Raw genomic sequence first — 20,014 nt, 5'->3', positions numbered from 1 at the left:
GATGCTGATTAGAACAACCCGGTGACTGAACTGTTCACAGTAACACACCCTCTGCCCTTCCATCCTATTCATAACGAATCCTACACCTGTTATACCATTTTCTGCTGCTGTTGATATTACCCGATACTCGTCTGACCAGAAATCCTTGTCTTCCTTCCACTTCACTTCACTGACCCCTACTATATCTAGATTGAGCCGTTGCATTTCCCTTTTCGGATTTTCTAGTTTCCCTACCACGTTCAAGCTTCTGACATTCCACGCCCCGACTCGTAGAACGTTATCCTTTCGTTGATTATTCAATCTTTTTCTCATAGTAACCTCCCCCTTGGCAGTCCCCTCCCGGAGATCCGAATGGGGGACTATTCCGGAATCTTTTGCCAATGGAGAGATCATCATGACACTTCTTCAATTACAGGCCACATGTCCTGTGGATACACGTTACGTGTCTTTAATGCAGTGGTTTCCATTGCCTTCTGCATCCTCATGTCGTTGATCATTGCTGACTCTTCCGCCTTTAGGGGCAATTTCCCAGCCCCAGGACAAGAGAGTGCCCTGAACCTCTATCCGCTCCTCCGCCCTCTTTGACAAGGCCGTTGGCAGAATGAGGTTGACTTCTTATGCTGGAAGTCTTCGGCCGCCGATGCTAATTATTTATCAAAATTTAGGCACTGGCGGGGATCGATCCCGGGACCGAAGACGTTTTGATGATGAATCAAAGACGCTACCCCTAGACCACGGGTCTCTAAGATGTCCTTAATCTTCGTCACAGATCGGATGTCATCTGCCCTTTTCCTATCTTTCTTGTATAGCCCAGTACTGATCTTTCCATGGCGCTCTGTGCTGCCATAAGTTCCCCTTTTGTAAATGAATTCAGTCTCCATGTCTAGCAACCATAAGTCAGCACAGGAAGTGTGCATTGATCAAATACTGATTTCTTCAGATTTACTGGCATTTTTTATCTGAATACTGTTGAATTCCTCCCAAATGCTTGCCAGCCAAGCTTGATGCGCCGATAGATTTCTGGCCTTTCATCTCGTTTCATATTTATTATCTGGCCAAGGTAGATATAATCACTGACCTCTTCTAATGGAATTTCCTTCACTTTCCCATCTCCAGCTGAGACCCATTTGTTGGACATTACTTTTTTTTTGGAAAGGTTCATGTTCAAGCCAACCAGCTGACATTCCGATGCAAGATCTGTAACTAAGTTTTGGAAGCTCTGCGAAGTCGTTGGCCAATAAGGTAATATCATTGGTAAACCTGAAGTTGGTAAGCCTTCTTCCATTAATTCTAATTCCCTTACCTTCCCAGCTCAGCTTTGACATAGCCATTTCCAGTACAGCCGAGAACAGTTTTGGGGAGATGAAATCGCCTTGCTTGACACCCCTCATGATGCGGAATTCTTGAGTTGATTCGCCGATATTACCCTGAGCTGAAGAAGTTTCGAAGATATTGCTGAGCACTCCAATATACGCTGCTCCCAGTCGAAGCTTGGAGAACAGCTATAAGGTTAACAGAGTCAAACGCCTTTTCAAAATCATCAAAAGCAATGCAGAGAGGCATTCGGCATTCATTTCCTCTGCTTAGCACTTTACTAACGGTCAGAATGTGGTCAATAGTGCAACATTGCTTCGGAATCCTGCTTGTTCTGTAGGTTGGGCTGAGTCTAGGGTGGAAATAATTCGATTTAACAGGATGTTTGTGAAAATTTTGTACAAAACTAAGAGCAAGCTGATAGGACAATAGTTTTTAATATTGTGAATACTTCCTTTCTTGTGTGTCAATATAAACTTTGCCTTGTTCCACTATAGTGGGACTGAAGCATAGCGCAGACAGGAAGTAAATACTTTTGCCAAGTGATTATTATTACCTCTCCTGCCAGTTTCAGGATGTCAGCACTAAACCCATAGAAAAAGATAATTCAGGAAGCAGCTGTTATTCGTCTCCAGGTCTGTTGTTAATTTCTGCTGAGTTTCTTGCATATGCGTGTCACATTCTTTACGTTCAGAGTAATCTGTAATGTTTGTCCTTGCTTACTTTCTTGATCTTTCAGATCAGTAATTTCTCTGTACATACCAAAATTTTTCGCTGTCAAGTAGATATTGATTCTGACACTTTTGATATGGACTGCACGTGTGGGTTGCTGCAAAACTTTCTGCCACTTTTCAGAATTTCTAATTTTCTGGTTTCCTTTTGCTCTCCAACAGTAAAAGTCGATAATCTGCCATGATTAGGTGGGTCAATACATTCGTTCACTGGACTGTCTTCCTGCAAGGCTGAAGTTTATTCTACTTTCACTTCAACAGCTGAGGGATGTGCTAAATACACTCCTGGAAATGGAAAAAAGAGCACATTGACACCGGTGTGTCAGACCCACCATACTTGCTCCGGACACTGCGAGAGGGCTGTACAAGCAATGATCACATGCACGGCACAGCGGACACACCACGAACCGCGGTGTTGGCCGTCGAATGGCGCTAGCTGCGCAGCATTTGTGCACCGCCGCCGTCAGTATCAGCCAGTTTGCCGTGACATACGGAGCTCCATCGCAGTCTTTAACACTGGTAGCATGCCGCGACAGCGTGGACGTGAACCGTATGTGCAGTTGACGGACTTTGAGCGAGGGCGTATAGTGGGTATGCGGGAGGCCGGGTGGACGTACCGCCGAATTGCTCAACACGTGGGGCGTGAGGTCTCCACAGTACATCGATGTTGTCGCCAGTGGTCGGCGGAAGGTGCACGTGCCCGTCGACCTGGGACCGGACCGCAGCGACGCATGGATGCACGCCAAGACCGTAGGATCCTACGCAGTGCCGTAGGGGACCGCACCGCCACTTCCCAGCAAATTAGGGACACTGTTGCTCCTGGGGTATCGGCGAGGACCATTCGCAACCGTCTCCATGAAGCTGGGCTACGGTCCCGCACACCGTTAGGCCGTCTTCCGCTCACGCCCCAACATCGTGCAGCCCGCCTCCGGTGGTGTCGCGACAGGCGTGAATGGAGGGACGAATGGAGACGTGTCGTCTTCAGCGATGAGAGTCGCTTCTGCCTTGGTGCCAATGATGGTCGTATGCGTGTTTGGCGCCGTGCAGGTGAGCGCCACAATCAGGACTGCATACGACCGAGGCACACAGGGCCAACACCCGGCATCATGGTGTGGGGAGCGATCTCCTACACTGGCCGTACACCACTGGTGATCGTCGAGGGGACACTGAATAGTGCACGGTACATCCAAACCGTCATCGAACCCATCGTTCTACCATTCCTAGACCGGCAAGGGAACTTGCTGTTCCAACAGGACAATGCACGTCCGCATGTATCCCGTGCCACCCAACGTGCTCTAGAAGGTGTAAGTCAACTACCCTGGCCAGCAAGATCTCCGGATCTGTCCCCCATTGAGCATGTTTGGGACTGGATGAAGCGTCGTCTCACGCGGTCTGCACGTCCAGCACGAACGCTGGTCCAACTGAGGCGCCAGGTGGAAATGGCATGGCAAGCCGTTCCACAGGACTACATCCAGCATCTCTACGATCGTCTCCATGGGAGAATAGCAGCCTGCATTGCTGCGAAAGGTGGATATACACTGTACTAGTGCCGACATTGTGCATGCTCTGTTGCCTGTGTCTATGTGCCTGTGGTTCTGTCAGTGTGATCATGTGATGTATCTGACCCCAGGAATGTGTCAATAAAGTTTCCCCTTCCTGGGACAATGAATTCACGGTGTTCTTGTTTCAATTTCCAGGAGTGTAGTTTAACTCGTGAGCGGTTTTCTTATTACGATACCTAGAAATTGCAGGGTAAGTACTTATTATTGCCTCATACGGTTCATTTAAGACGCTCTCAGAACTTCAGGCCGTTGGGGAGCTCCTCCTTCTTACTTGGTACTTTGATGCGAAGTAGCTGGATATTTCCATTTCATTTTTGCTGACGTTTGATGCATGTAAAATGCACCCAGAACCATATTTGTCTGGTTACGAAGCTCTAACAGCAACCATGTTTGCGGGCGGAATGTAAATTTCGTGCGGCACTGTTGGGAGGGAAATTCCACTGGAAAGATTCAGCCGCCAGTCGGAAAGTGTGTTCCTCATCTGCGCACCCTTTCCTTGCGGGTACCTGAGAATTTTGTCATATGTGTGGTTGTGGACTGTGGGTGATTATAATGGATGTTATAAATAATAGATTTCAGCTATCAGTCGTCCTTTTTAAATTTCATTGACAGATCTAGATTTCAGGTAGACACTAGCCATTCTCAATGCACTGTTATTTGCTGAATGCATGTAATGGCTGTTGGTCGGGCTTCATCCACAGTTCAATGAACTGATAGTGTATTGAGAATGGCTAGTTTCTAGCTGAAATCTAGATCTACCAATAAAATTTAAAAAGGACGACTGATGGCTGAAATCAATTATTTACAAATCAATATAACAGTCGCTGGGGGCAACAGCCTTTGGAATGGAAGGTAACCTGATATAATGGATGTTTGTGTAGTGTTACATTTGTGGTGAATGTTGAAGAAGAGGGGACTGCCGAAATTAACGTCCCTATCCGACGGACTGATCACTGTCAACAGAGTCACATGCCCTCATTTCATGAGGCACAGAGTAGAGGTTCAGAATTTAATACAGGGCATTAGCGCAGACACAGGTCATCAGGAACTTAACGCCACACTTCTCCTCCTTCTGACGGCCAAATATTGGCAGTGGAAGTTTCATCCAGCTACCGGATTCCAATAGACGTGCCTCCGAGTCGCGCGCCACCACAGAGCCGCGTGTTAGCAACCTCGGCTACAGAGCCTGGTTGCAGTCTAAATTACGGGCGTTGAGGTCCGCCTATTATGCAGATGATTTTTGTTTATAATGCCCAAAAGCTTTAGCATATTTGTGTCATCATTAGTGAGCACTGTTATTCAGTTCGTATTTTCTAGATTGTTTGGTTCTGTAGGACCATCTGTATATTGTTGTGTAGCTTGCCGTTTTTGATCTTATTTTTGTAGTATCAGTTCTCATCTGTCCGTCCCGATAACTGAGTGGTCAGCGTGACGGATTGCCGTCCTACGGGCCCGGGTTCGATTCCCGGCTGGGTCGGGGATTTTCTCCGCTCAGGGACTGGGTGTTGTGCTGTCTCCATCATCATTTCATCCCTATCCAGCGCGCAGGTCGCCCAATGTGGCGTCGAATGTAATTAAGACCGGCACCAAGGCGGCTGGACCTGCCCCGCAAGGGGCCTCCCGCCTAATGACGCCAAACGCTCATTTCATTTCAGTTCTCATCTGCATACTCATCTGTTATGGAAACACACGAGTTTCTCATATCAGAACAGTGAATAAATTACTACTGTTTAATAAGACGAACTTGATTTTTAAGCGGTACCACCAAATTCGAATTACGGCCACAGTAACTGATGACCTGTTCCAATTACATAACGTAATATTTAATTTGTCAGATACATATTCACCATATCTAAATACAAATTCATTTGGTAATAACAAATGCTGACGTCATGATATGTGTTACTGTGTACTACACTGAGCTGTTTCTCGGTTACAGGCATCACGGTGCGCATTGTGGGCGAGGCGGCGGTGAGCGTGACGTCAGAGCCTCCCGCGCCGCGGCCGCGACTCAGGAAGAACAAGATGTAAGCACCGGCCTGCCTGACAGCCAGCAGCCAGCAAGCAGCGCCCTGCGATCTCTCTCTCTCTCTCCCTCTCTGTCTCTCTACAGACATTATATATATAGGGTGGTCCATTGATAGTGACCGGGCCAAATATCTCACGAAATAAGCACCAAACGAAAAAACTACAAAGAACGAAACTCGTCTAGCTTGAATGGGGAAACCTGATGGCGCTATGGCTGGCCCGATAGATGGCACTGCCATAGGTCAAACGGATATCAACTGCGTTTTTTTATAAAAATAGGAACCCCCATATTTATTACATATACGTGTAGTACGTAAAGAAATATAAATGTTTTAGTTGGACCACTTTTTCGCTTTGTGATAGATGGCGCTGTAATAGTCACAAACATATAGCTCACAATTTTAGACCAACATTTGGTAACAGGTAGGTTTCTTAAATTAAAATACAGAACGTAGGTACGTTTGAACATTTTATTTCGGTTGTTCAAATGTGATACATGTACCTTTGTGAACTTATCATTTCTGAGAACGCATGCTGTTACAGCGTGATTACAAAATCTAGGCATTCCACTTTACACCTTACACCAAGCAACAATCACGCCATTTCATAATTTTCTGAACAGCATGGCGGTGTCTTTACTTTTGGGATACCCTCGTAGCATGTGGAGGAGATATGACAAACAGAGCAGGACACTGATGAATGTTATCGAAGACAATAACCTAGCGATACTCAATGACGGCTTCTACTATGGTATCCTCACCTTTCGGTAGACCCTCAGCTGTCGGCGTAACGCTTTGCACTCCCTGTTATACCGAATTATCTAAGTGCCGCGTTAAAACAGATTCAGTGGGATCCGGTCATCTCTCAGTAGAGTTCGACATCAAAATCAGCATTGATACTACGCACATATGTTACGCTAACAGTGCGTGGAAAATCAAGGAAACCAACTGGGACTCGTATTAACGGGCAGTTAGGGGGGCGTTCTGAAACATGAGACGTGACTTGCTTGATGAAGATTCATATCAAGTTTTAATCAACGCTATGGATACTGCAGCTGATGCCAACATCCCTAAGGAAAAAGAGTTCACCGTCATGCAGCACCGTTACCTTCCTTGGTGGAATCCCGAATCCTCTCGACAAGTTGCTAAGCGCAGACTTGCTTTAAAAATCTATCGTCAAAATTCTACTATGGATAACTTCTCGGCTGTTCGAAAAGAAAATGAGCGAGCTAACAAATTTCTGAAAGAAAAAGGACAGTTGGATAAAATTTCGTTCTTCCCTCAATAATGAAACCAGTATGGCAAGCATCTGTCATAAAACAAAGGCTTTCAGAAGCAGCCGACTGTCTTCCCCCGCCCCCGCCCCCCCCCCCCCCCCTCCTGCTACCACTGTCTCGCTAGAGGAATTTATAGATACACTTGCTCCTCCCACAGCCCCATTCTAGAATCACCCGTCTCCTGTTGAAGATGACCGTTACCACGTACTCTTTCGTCCTTTCTCCATAGAATAATTCAACGAAGCTATTAAACCATCGAGGGACGGTTGCCCTGGTATTGATTTTATTCATTATTCTATGCGACAGAGGCAAAAGATTTCCTCTTACACATTTTTAATCGGTACTGGATGCACAAGGACCTCTTATCAACATGGAAGACGAAAGCAAATATTCCAATTATGAAAAGTGTCAAAGATCCAAATGTGACCTCTAATTATCGAGCGACTGCTTTGTTGTAGAGTTTTGGCAAAACTCTGGAATGAATGTTTAAAAGGAGGTTGGAATGGTGGCTTGAAAATCATAATTTGGTGAAACTGAGTGAATACGGCTTCAGAAAAGGTAAAGGGACTATGGACAATCTGTATTTACTTGCTATATATATTACGTCGGCCTTTCAAAACAAAGAAATAGCGGTCGCTGCCTTTCTGGACGTTAAAAGAGCGGTATTATCACGTTCATATACAAGTTCTCTTGGACAAACAGGCAGGATTCGGAGTTCCTCCGTGGATGATTTATGGCATCAGTGCCCTGGTCGCTCAAAGGACCATTTACGTCCGTTACAATGGAAACATGGTCGAACCATTTCTTTTCTGCCAGGGCTTGCCTCAGGCTGCAATTTTAAGCCCCGTCGTCTCTACTCTGTATAAGCATGATTTAGAGCGCATAATCACTCCCCCCACAAAAATATTGAAATATGCAGACGATGCCTGTGTTTATTCCACTGCCGTTCGTATCTTCAGGCCAAAACGGCATTACTCACAACCTTTCCATACATTGATGAGTCGCTATTTATTAATAAATTACAATGAAATGAAAACCCTTAGCTGCTTACAGGCGTTGACATACGTCAACGGGGACAGATGAAAATGCGTGCCCCGACCGGGACTCGAACCCGGGATCTCCTGCATACATGGCACACGCTCTATCAATCTGAGCCACCGAGGACACAGAGGATAGTGCAACTGCAAGGATTTATATCTGGCACGCCTCCCGCGAAACCCACATTCTCAACGTATTGTCCCGCACTACATTCGTAGCGCCCCCGCCCATTATACTCATTACTCGCGGCGCGTTGCCGATTCCCGTAAGAGTTCGGGCACTGTTTGTGCATCTGCACGGAAGAAGAAGATTGTCAAGTGGCCGGTGAGCCTTAACTAATAGCCTGGAGATTTCGGCTGAGATATCAGTAATCGTCTACTTTTCCAACTCGACATCGGCTCCCATTGATGATCATACTACCTGAGGAAAGTACACTTTCCACATAAAATCTCACGCTCGATTTCTGGAGATGATTTTTGACTCTCGGTTAAGCTGGGCGCATCACATCCGATCCACTGTTGTCAAGTGTGAAGAAGGCTTAAATATAATTCGATCACTCACCCGTGTGTAGTGGGGAACGGCACCAGAGTAGTTTACTCATAGTGTACAGGAGGATTAATCGATATCGATTAAGATTATAGCTGTCGACTGTAGCACAATGCACCAAAGGTTCATCTCACCAAACATAGATACTCTTCAATACAGAGCCATTCATCTGCCTTGGAGCCATGAGGTCTACGCCAGCTAATGGTCATTTTGAGGAAGCAGGGGAGATGCTCGTGAAGATTAGAAGCCAAATGTTATCGGATAAATTCTACATTCAAGACATGTCGTTTATGGATAGTTCTGTCTACCAAAGTAGAGATTGCATTTACCGACTATGGACTGCCTTCTGCAGAAGGAATAAGGCTCCGGCCATTTGCACCAATTTTGACACTTGGTCACCTCTCTTAACCTCTATACGATTTTCACGGCATTTGTCTCTTTTTGACTGATATCTTCATACGCTCAGCTATCATATTCCAATCTATTATTTTAATATAAACTATTTGGAAAGTACTAATGTCAGTAGTGGATTCAGTCATCTCGTTGCAGCTCAGTGGCCTGGTTTTCTCTGTGTATATACCGATGGATCCAAAATTCCGCACGAATAATATACTGGAATGCATTTCTTTGCCCTCAGATTCAGATCCAGAAAACCTTCAAACTGCCCCCAAGCGTTTTTATAATTACAGCGGAGAAAGTGGCACTTCTGGAAGCTCTTAAGTTTGTCTCTTCCGCTTCCTTCCCCAAGGTATTGTGTCTGACTCTCAAAGCGCCCCTCAAAGTATTCAGCACTGGACATGGAACAAAACTACTAACCGCTATACGTATTTTGAACTGGTTTCGGAATATTTTCGCAGCACACGGATGGGGCGGACAATCCCTTTGCTGTGGGTGCCTTCCCGCGCAGGTATCCTACATAATGAGGAAGTTGATGCATTAGCGAAGCAAGCGACATCTTTACGCACTGTCCCGGATTTGAAATTACCTTACAGTGGCTACTTACGTGAGGCCAAGGGTCACGCAAACCAACAATGGCAAGAGATGTAGAACATCTCCCAGCAAATGGAAGGCGGCTATTACTCAGTGCTCCAACCTCAGATTCCTTCACATCCGTATTTCATGAGGACACACTTGGACCGATCCACGATTTCTCCTATGATACGACTTCGCTTCAATGACGCCTCTTTTCCTCAACATCTATGTTGGATCAACGTTTACGCTTCACTGGCAAGTGAGTGTGATCCTGAGTCAGAAGCTGATGTCAACGACATGTCTCAAATTTGACTGCAAAGAGTTGGAGTTTCTGAGGACATTGCTGAGTTTGGGATACCACCTTCCCCAATCAGCTACTTCTTTTTTGTTTACCAAAGACATTCGCCTTCATAAAGTGACTGTTAAGTCGCTTAAGAGTACTGGGCACAATCTGTAAGTTTTAATATCGTACATATTCTATTTTTCTGTCTTGCTTCTGAAAATATTTCAGGAATGATGTGACTGTAACTCAACACAATTTTAACAACCTTTTATTCTAATTGTTGGACACAGCTGGGGCGGTTTGAGCTTTCTCTACTGGAAAATATGCATTTCTGTCTTGTTTTGTTCAATTCTATGTACATTGTACTTAGGTACTGAACTTAGATAACGTAGACGTATAGTTTGTTTCAGTAACTGTAAAATTTTACCATGAATGATAAGTGTGGGCTCTGTTGTAGGTTTGTGAGTGGTGGGTTACGCTGTGGGATTTTTGCAAAGTATTTTCAATGGGGGGAATGCAGTGCGGAAGCCAGTGGACATTCTATACGAGATCCTCTCCTGGGAATGCAGAATCTTTAGTAGGAATAAGTTCATAGAGGAGAAGGAGCGTACGATCTATGACCTTTAGGTGTAGTAACAACGCGCAAAGGATGAGGAGGGTGAAGGGTGGTGGGGAATGGGAACTGGCAGTTGGCAAGAAGGCAGCTAGGAGGAGGAGGTATTCAGACAGTTATACTTTGCATATATGCAATAGATTTGACCTACTGTCAGAGTTGAGGGGAGAGGAGCCTTTTTAGCTGTAGATGTAGGGAACATGCACCAGTCTTCAGCAATTAGGAGGCCTAGGTCAGTTGCAATGTCTAACAGCAAGAAGAAGGTTGTGCTGCTAGGTAGTTCGCACGGTAGAGGTGTGGGCCAGCAGTTGCAGGAAATTTTGGGGAGTGAGTACCAGGTCACCAGCATTGTGAAGCCTAGTGCATGGTTGGTTCAGATGACTGATAGCGTAGGGGAGTTATGTAGGAATTTTACGAAAGAGGATCAGGTAGTGATAGTGGGTGGAGCAGGGAATAGTCTTGATAGGGACAGGGAATATCATGTAGGTTGTGACCTGGTAAAGATAGCTACTCAAACTGGTGGCACTAACGTGCATTTCGTGCAACTGTTTCAGCGTCATAATCGGCCTCATCTTAATGCGGCTGTTAGGCACGTTAACATGGGCTAGAGAGGGCGCTGTTGGCAGAGGGCATAGGTCATATTTCAGTGGTGCCGGTTGGTTCCATCAGAAGATCAGGTTTCATTACACTTGGCCTCCACCTCAGTAGGTATGGGAAGAGGAGGCTGGCAAACCTTATAGGTGACAGTGTAGTGGGTGGTGGTGGCATCACTCGTGGAAAAATTCCTGTAGTAGTTGGTGTTAGAGCGGCACATTTTTTTAGATTTAAGTCAGCTGAAGGTATACCTGCTTAAAAGAAGTCCCTCTAGCTAAGGGCTCACCTTCAGAGGATGTCACGTTTCCAGGTAGAGAAGGAATTAGAGAAGGAATTAGCATATTTCATCAAAATATAAGAGATATTAGAGATAAAGTTAGTGAACTGCTTACAGATGTTGATTATTGGTATGTTGGAGCACCACTTAAATAATTTGACAATTCAGAGGCTTCCTTTACCAGGCTACAGATTAGCTGGCTGTTTCTCAAGGAGTTCCTTGCGGAGTGGAGGAATGCTTCTGTAGGTAAAAAACAGTATTCCATTTGAGTCCATAGACGTATCACGACGCTGCACTGAACAGATATTTGAATGTTGTGCAGCGTTAGTTGAATTTAGTGAAACTAAACTTCTAATTGTTGTTGTTTATAGGTCCCCTAACTCCGACTTCAGAGCATTTCTGCTCAAGCTAGAGAGGGTTCTTGATTCACTTTGTAGGAAGTACCAGAAATTAGTTATATGTGGCGACTTCAGTATTAATTTTGTATATCATGGGGCAAGAAAAAGGATGTTGGTAGGTCTCCTAAATTCATATGATGTGATGCAGATTGTGCTTTTTCCAATAGGGTGCAGGGGAACAGTAGCACAACTGTTGACAATATTTTTCTTCATTCTTCATTATTAGATGGGCATTCTGGGGTGAATGGCCTTTCAAACCATGATGCACAAATTTTAACACTAAAAGGCTTTTGTACTCAAATAATGTCACATGTAATTACATACTGTGTAGGAAAGTTAATCCGACAGCAATAGAGAGTTTTTTAAATGTTGACAGGAAACAAGAGTGGCAGGATGTTTATAGTGCCGATAACATAGATGATAAATATAATGCTTTCCTTAACACATTTCTCATGCTCTTTGAAAGTTGCTTTCCATTAGAACGTTCTAAACTGGATACTAGCAGTAATAGGCAGCCCGGGTGACTGACTAGTGGAATAAGGATATCATGTAGAACAAAGCGGGAATTATATCAAAATGTTAGAAGTAGTCACAGTCAAGCTGCAGTAGCCAATTACAAACAGTATTGTAAGGTGCTTAAAAATGTTATTAGGAAGACAAATAGTATGTGGTACGCAAATAGAATAGCTAATTCACAGGATAAAATTAAAACCATATGGTCAGTTGTGAAGAAAGTGTCTGGACAGCAGTATAAGGTCGACGATACAAAATCAGACACTGAGTCCATATTTAAATCACTGAAGACTAAGGACTCTCATGGTTATGATGGAATGCCTCGCAGAATATTAAAGTACTGTACTGCACACGTTATCCCAGTATTTAGCCGTATTTGTAATTTTTCCTTAAGGAATTGTCAGTTTCCTGAACGATTAAGGAGAAAGGGATAATGCGGATCGTTTTAGATCTATTTCTTTGCATTCAGTGTTTGCTAAAGTTATTTAAAAGGCTGTGTATGTAAGGGTAGTTGATCATTTTATATCACATTATTTGCTATCAAATGTACAGTTCGGCTTTAGAAGTCGCTTAACAACTGAAAATGCTGTATTCTCTGTTCTCTGTGAGGTACTGGATGGGTTAAACAAAAGGTTTCGAACGTTAGGCATATTTCTTTATTTAACTAAGGCGTTTGATTGTGTTGATCAGAAAATATTGCTCCAAAAGTTGGACCATTACAGAATACGGGGAGGATCTCACAATTGGTTCACCTCTTACTTTAGCAACAGACAGCAAAAGGTCACTATTCACAGTGTTGAGAATGGGTGTGATGTGGGCTCTGAGTGGGGTACAGTCAAGGGGGGGGGGGGGGGGGGGAGGGTGCCCCAAGGATCAGTGTTGGGGCCACTCATGTTCCTTATTTATATGAATGACATGCCCTCTAGCTTACAGGTAACTCCAAAATATTTCTGTTTGCTGATGACGCTAGCTTGGTAGTAAGGGATGTTTTGTGCAAGATTGGCTCGGTTTCAAATAGTGCAGATCATGACCTAAGTTCATAGCTTGTAGAAAATAAACTAACACTAAATCACAGTAAGACTCTGTTTTTACAGTTTCTAACCCACAGTTCAATAAACCCTGACGTTTTAATTTCACAAAATGGGCGATTAGTGAAACTGAACAGTTCAAATTTCTAGATGTTCAGATAGATAGTAGACTGTCGTGGAAACCCCGCGTTCAGGATCTTGTTCAAAGACTTAACGCTGCCATTTTTACTATTCGACAGGTATCTGAGGTGAGTGATCGTTCGAGTCCAAAATTAGTCTACTTTGCTTACTCTCATTCGCTTATGTCATACGGTATAATAAAATTGTTCAAATGGCTCTGAGGAGTATGGGACTTAATATCTGAGGTCATCAGTCCCCTAGAACTTAGAACTACGTAAACCTAACCAACCTAAGGACATCACACACACCCAAGCCCGAGGCCGGATTCGAACCTGCGACCGTAGCAGTCGCGCGGTTCCGGACTGAAGTGCCTAGAACCGCTTGGTCACAACGGCCCGCTATGGTATTATATTTTGGGGCAACTCTTCCCATTCTAAAAGGATATTTTTGGCTCAGAAACCGACGGTTCGGGTAATAAGTGGTGTAAGTTCACGAACCTCTTGTCGACCCCTGTTCACAAGTCTGGGTATTTTGACATTGGCCTCTCAATATATATATTCCTTACTGTCAATTCGTGAACAGTATTAGCTTATTCCCAAAAAATAAGCAGCTTTCACTCAGTTAATACTGGGCATTTGGATCGGACTTAGTTAACTCTTGTGCAGAAAGGTGTACAGTACACTGCTGCTTCCATTCTCAATAAGCTACCACTCTAATTCAAAAATTTTGGCAGTAATCCACGCGCTTTCAAATCGAAACTGTAGAGTTTCCTCAGGGGTCACTCATTCTATTCTGTCGTGGAGTTCCTTGAAAAGTTAAGCTTTTTCTTGTTGTATTATTGACTGCGTTCACTTAAACTTATGGACTGACATTTTTTTGGGTTGATAAACATTTTATTTTTATCTGTTTTTACTTTTATATTGGAATTTCATGTACTGACACGTTCCATGACCTTGGATAATTGCTCCTCAATTTGGTCCTAGGGAACTTGACGTGTAAATAAATAAATAAATTGTAACTATGTGTTATTGAGGGTTAAATCGAGTTGCTACTCGGAAGACCAGATAAATAAAAAATCCGTTACAGCTGACATCCGTCTGTTGCAGGACTCTGGGGCGTATTCTGGATGTATACAATCTTTTCTCGGAAAAGCAGCACATATTGAGAAAACGTGAAGCTCGAGATTTGCAAGTGCTCCAGTCTTCAAACTTATTTCAAATCGAAACACTATTATCTCCGGATTTGGGTTACTTATCAAAATTTTATCTATTAATTCCCCCTCTATGATCCCTAGAGGCCTGTTACAAGAACTGTGAAACGCCTTGTATATACAAGGTGTGAGTGCAGATATTTTTAATGGTGACCGAAAACAGTGTACTGAACAATGCTACGTCAGTATTTAGTTCATTTGCAGAGTAATAATTACTGCTATTAGAAGTAGTGTGTTTTTAGGTTGGTTAGTATCTCCAAGCACATGTGGCAAGAGCAAGCCATTAACGCTTATATTCCCTGGGGCAGCAGGGTAGCTGTTGAAGTGTGGCACCTGGCCGCAAGGTGGCTGCTCCACACTGTCAGGTGCGGCCCACTTAGTGGTGCAGTTATGACTATGCGGAAAACATCGGGTTGTAAAGTTTGTTACGTGTTTGTTGGAAGACTATTCGACACAGAGAAAAGACAACCAACACAGTTTTGTATGTACAAATTAAGGTAGCACATATAAAATATCTGCACTTAAATCCGTTACACCTTGTATAGTTTTTTTTTTGTTTTTTTGTTTTTTTGTTTTTCCATCTGTCAGGGTGTGGGGCGGCGGGTGGAAAAATTGTATAAATGCTTTGTATTTATGCTGTTGTTTGCCGTTCTCAACACTGGCTCTCTCACTACAATATTGGCAACCAGAAAGTGATTAGCAAAACGTGAAGCCTGTAATTAGAATTCCTAGTGCCCACTTCATCTGAGAAATACACTTATAGCTACAGCTTATAGCTCTGAGGAATTAGGAGATTGTCTGGGATTCATAATCAAAAACGATTCTCTCTAAAAATGTTCACTATATTCTGAAAGTCACAGACCAAAAATAATCCACACAATCCAACTAACAGAGCAGTTCAGAGTCTAATGCGCTGATACAACTATAACTGTTCAAATTAAATGTTTAAGTGAATGCTCGCCATAATTTGATGATAATGTTCATCAAACGCCACGCTAAATAATGGTAGAATGTTTGTCCTGCGGCGGCACGTGAAAATACGACATACGCAAACTGAAGATAGATCATTAAAGTTATCCCAGAATTAACACTTCACTCGAAAACGATTTCATGGTTACACGTATCCCGAGTAACTTATTACGGCATCCGAGGCTGTTTATAGCAATGATACCGATGCGACGCGACTCCCAACACAGGTGGTGCGCTAATCAGCGTATGGAGAGAACTGGGGCCTTACTTCCTCGCGCAGCGTTCTTATATATAAAGCCGCGGTGCGGACGACTAAGGGAACGCCTGATGAAATCGGCTCTCCCGACTAGCCGCTGGGCTAGTAAAGCACCACTTTAAGTTATCGAATAAATCATCGCTTCCTTTGCTGATGGCCGATGAAGCTCACAATTTAAATGTGCAATCAGCACACAGGTAAGTAATCAATAATAAAAGTCTGACGTGGCTAAGTCAAATATTTTGGGCGAGAGAATTATTTAATTACACTACACGCAGTAGACGAGCTCTGAAGTTGCCCTTTGGAGATACGCTATCGCTATAGTTTTATAGTTATTCAATTGAAACTTCTCGCATCTTTATGATTATAGCGGATCTCCCTTCTAATTAAATTTAAACATCCTAGCCTTATTTATTCACCTACTTAATCTACCTTGCTTCCTTAATTTCTAAGACAAAAACCAGAAAATCATGAATTTCAACAAAAATTTTAATTTGTGAGATCCAGAATACTGTTTCTACTAAATTATTATGCAAAAGGAATCTGAATACAAAATTCGAAAATGGTTAAATTTATTGAACTGATATTCAACACATATTGATTTAGTATTACTCCTGACATGCTAGAAACGTTTCAGGTTATTTACTTGATTTTTAAAGTATTGCGCAACGTTTATGATGTGAATTTTATACGGCTTGAGTAGGCTGCTTCCCTACAAGGGTTACTCGAAAAGTAAGGTCCGATCGGGTGCGAAATGAAACCACTGTGAAAATCAAAAACGTTTTGCTTACAAAGGTTAGTTACACCTTCCAGCTGCTTCTTTACAAAGTTGCCGCTCCAAATTAGACATCTGTCGTATCGTTGTACCAACTTTCCAGTACCCTCGTCATAAAAGGCACCAGCCTGTGCTTTCCCCAATTCTCATTCTGTGCCATAATGTTGTCTTCATAGCCAGTGGTTCATGTGAGAAGAGATGAAACTCAGAGGGGGCCAGTTATGGGCTGTATCATGGGTGATGAAACACTTCCCACCGAAAACGCTTCAAAAGCATCTTCGTCGCCCACGCACACTTCTGCCGAGAATTGTCATGAAGAATGAAACGCACGATAATTATCTTATGTGGAGCTGCAAGAAAGCAGCCGAACTCTGTTACCAGGCCCTTAAACTTGGCGGGAGGCGCTATTTTCTAGGCATCTTTACGTGCTCACTGTGCGGTCAGAACTGAAACGAGTGACGTGACGCGATCGATGGAGATACAAGGGACACTGCCCAACACGTCTGTGGAAAGCTTCATAGGATTTACACTGTGGTTACTGTTTCGCGCCAGATCGGATCTTACTTTTCGAAGAGCCCTCGTAATTTCACATTTTATGAAGTAACTCAGAAAATAATGAAGATATTCTGCAGCGGCCTCAAAGTGATGTTTGTGTGTTCAACTACATATGCTTTCAAAATTTCAAGTTTGAAACTTCCGTTTTTAGAGAAATTCAGAATATTGAATAGCGCTGTTTTCTCTCAAATGTCTGAATGAACTGCCGCCAACTCAGGAACATATTAACCTACGTTTTGATATAGATTAATTTCAATGACTTAAGTGACGTTGTTATACAATTGCTAATCACCGATAACCACATTCCTCTCCAGTAAGTTTAGTAAGAGAGCTGATGATATCGCTGTTGAGCGTCCAATACATATTACAACCACCAGCACCACCACAAGCACTAGACTTCAGCACGTGCTAGATCCTGCGGGAAGGCGGCGAAATTCTCGAGCTCTCAGAGCTCAAGGGTAGTTTGCATCTGGGTAGAGAGTGAAAAGCCATACTTGCTTTCCCAGACTGTTTTTGCGCAAGTGGTGTATAACTTCCCGCTCCCTGTATTTTGTCACTCTTACCTACAGAATTTCAAAGAGTAGTCATTCTAGTTAATATATTCACACATTTTCTGTAAAACTACAAATGCTATAAACGTAGTTTGTCCTTTCTTAAGTCTATCCTCTAACGTAAATACACTGATCAGGCAGATCATTATGAGCACCGACCTACTATCGGTATAAACCCATCCGGACGATAGCAGCGCCACCTGGCGTGGAACGACTGCTAGTCAGATACACGCACGGTGTATGTATGATCAGCGAGTGTGCTGTCCTTTTGTAGAATGGGGAAGACGAGCGACCTATCTCACTTTGACCAAAGGCAGACTGCTCGGCACGAGCATTTCGGAAACTGCAGGACTCGGCTGTTCGTGGAGTGCTGTGGTGAGAGTCTTCAACACATGGCGAAACCAAGGTGAAACCAATTCCAGACGTAGTAGGCTGGGCAGATTGGTAAACCAGGAAAGGCGGCGGACTGTGGCGAAACTGATTTCAAACTTTAATGCTGGGCAGAGTACAAGTGTGTTTAACCACAGAGCGCATCGAACACTTCTAATGATGGGCCACCGCAGCCAACGACTCATGCATTTGCCAATGTTAACACCACGACTTCGGCAACTACGACTGAAATGGGAACGTGACCATCGGCACTGGACGTTGGCGCGGTGGCACAACGTTGCACGGTCTGATGAATCCCGATACCTTCTTCGTTATGCCGATGGGAGGACGCGAATCCGTCGTCTTCCAGGGGAACAGTTCCTTGAAACCTATACTGGTGCTGGTGGTAGTTCCATTACGCTCTGGGAAACATTCACGTGGGCATCCATGGGTCCAATGAAGCTCGTGCAAGGCACCGTGATGTTCTCGACGACAGTTTCATTTTTCAGCAAGATAATGCACCATGTCACGAGGCCATGATTGTGATAGAGTGGTTCGAGGAACAATTGATGTGCTACCCCCACCCCCTCCAACTCGCCAGATCTGATCTCCTTCGAAGACATCTGGGATGTGACTGAACGTGGCGTCAGAGCTCATCGCCCCCCTGACAGAAATTTGTGGGGATTAGGTGACTTGTGTGTCCAAATGTGGTGCCATCTCCGTCCAGCGACCTACCAAGGCCTCATTGCAACCATATTTCGACGCGCCGCCGCTGTTTACCGGCTATTAGGTACGTGGTCTTAACGTTCTGGCTGATCATTTTGGTAGCGTCAGTTCTGCCGCAAGTGATCGTAACTGAGGTCAGCTTCTACCATTGTTTCCATTATACTGTAAATAACTCGTTTTAGTATGTTGCAAACTTCAGTTATTAAAGTGATGGTTTGATAACATCCGCACCTGACGGCACCTGCCTTCTTATTCACATCAAGACTGACAAGGTATGACAAAGTTTTAATTAAAAAGAGTGGATTCCAAAAACGAGATCCTTAAATTAATGTAGTGTAGACCTGGTTAGGCTTAAAGAACGAAATTGCGAAGAAGTGAAAGCCACAGAATTAATAACAATCCAGACAAATACCATTCCACATCTCCGGATGTATCTAAATACAAACTCCGCCAGCCACTATACGGTGCATGGCGGAGGGTACCTTGTGCCACTGCTAGTCATTCCCTTTCCTGCTCCACTCGCAAATGGAGCGAGGGAAAAATGATAGTTCACATGAGTCCATATTAGCCCTAATTTCTCTTACCTTGCCTGTTTGGTACTAACTTCAAATGTAAATTGGTGGCAGTAGAATTGCCCAGCAATGAGTTGCAAATGCTAGTCGTACGAACTTGATCAATAATGTTTCGCGAAAAGAACGTCGTCTTCCCTCCATGGACTCCCATTTTGACTTCACAGAGCATATTAGTGTATTGACTGAACTTAGCGGGAAGAAATCTAGCAGCATTCTTCCGAATTCATTGATGTCTTCCTTAACAGTCGTAGCACTGAAGAATGAGCCGCACGAGTGTCCTATATGTGGTCTCTCTTTTAGATGAGTTACATTTGATACGCTTTACTAGAATTCTCGCAATAAATCGAAATCTACCATTCGCCTTTCCTACCACCGACCTTACTTGCTCGTTCCAGTTCATATCGCGTTGCAACGTTACACCTAGATATTTCATCGACGTGACTGTGTCAGGCAGTACACTACTATTACTGTATTAGAACATCAGAGGATTGTTTCTCCGTTCTCATCTGCATCCATTTACATTTTTGTACATTTAGAGTAGGCTGCCATTCATCACAACATATAATAATTCCAAGTCGTCCTGTGTGCTCTGACAATCGCTCAAACGTCATCTTCTCTCCATACGCTACAGTGTCATCAGCAGACAATCGCAGACTGTTGCTCATCCTCTCCGTCAAGTCGTTTATGCACATAGAGATCAAGAGCAGCCCTACACTTCCCTGCGACACTCCCGAGCCG

At 43.8% G+C, this 20,014-nt stretch overlaps 1 protein-coding gene across 1 annotated transcript in view; it reads left to right on the top strand.

The window, feature by feature from the left end:
• The window catches only part of LOC126199591 (arrestin domain-containing protein 17-like), a 189,911-nt gene that overhangs the window by 18,850 nt on the left and 151,047 nt on the right, over positions 1–20,014 (top strand). Inside the window, exon 3 of the mRNA XM_049936517.1 lies at positions 5,547–5,634. Coding sequence (XP_049792474.1) covers positions 5,547–5,634 — 88 coding nt within the window. The remainder of the gene's footprint in view (positions 1–5,546; positions 5,635–20,014) is intronic.

The sequence above is a fragment of the Schistocerca nitens genome, chromosome 8 (genome assembly GCF_023898315.1).
Source record: "Schistocerca nitens isolate TAMUIC-IGC-003100 chromosome 8, iqSchNite1.1, whole genome shotgun sequence".
NCBI classification, from domain to species: domain Eukaryota; kingdom Metazoa; phylum Arthropoda; class Insecta; order Orthoptera; family Acrididae; genus Schistocerca; species Schistocerca nitens.
Note: the sequence above shows the minus strand (reverse complement) of the source record. Positions and strands in the feature narration are given on the sequence as shown.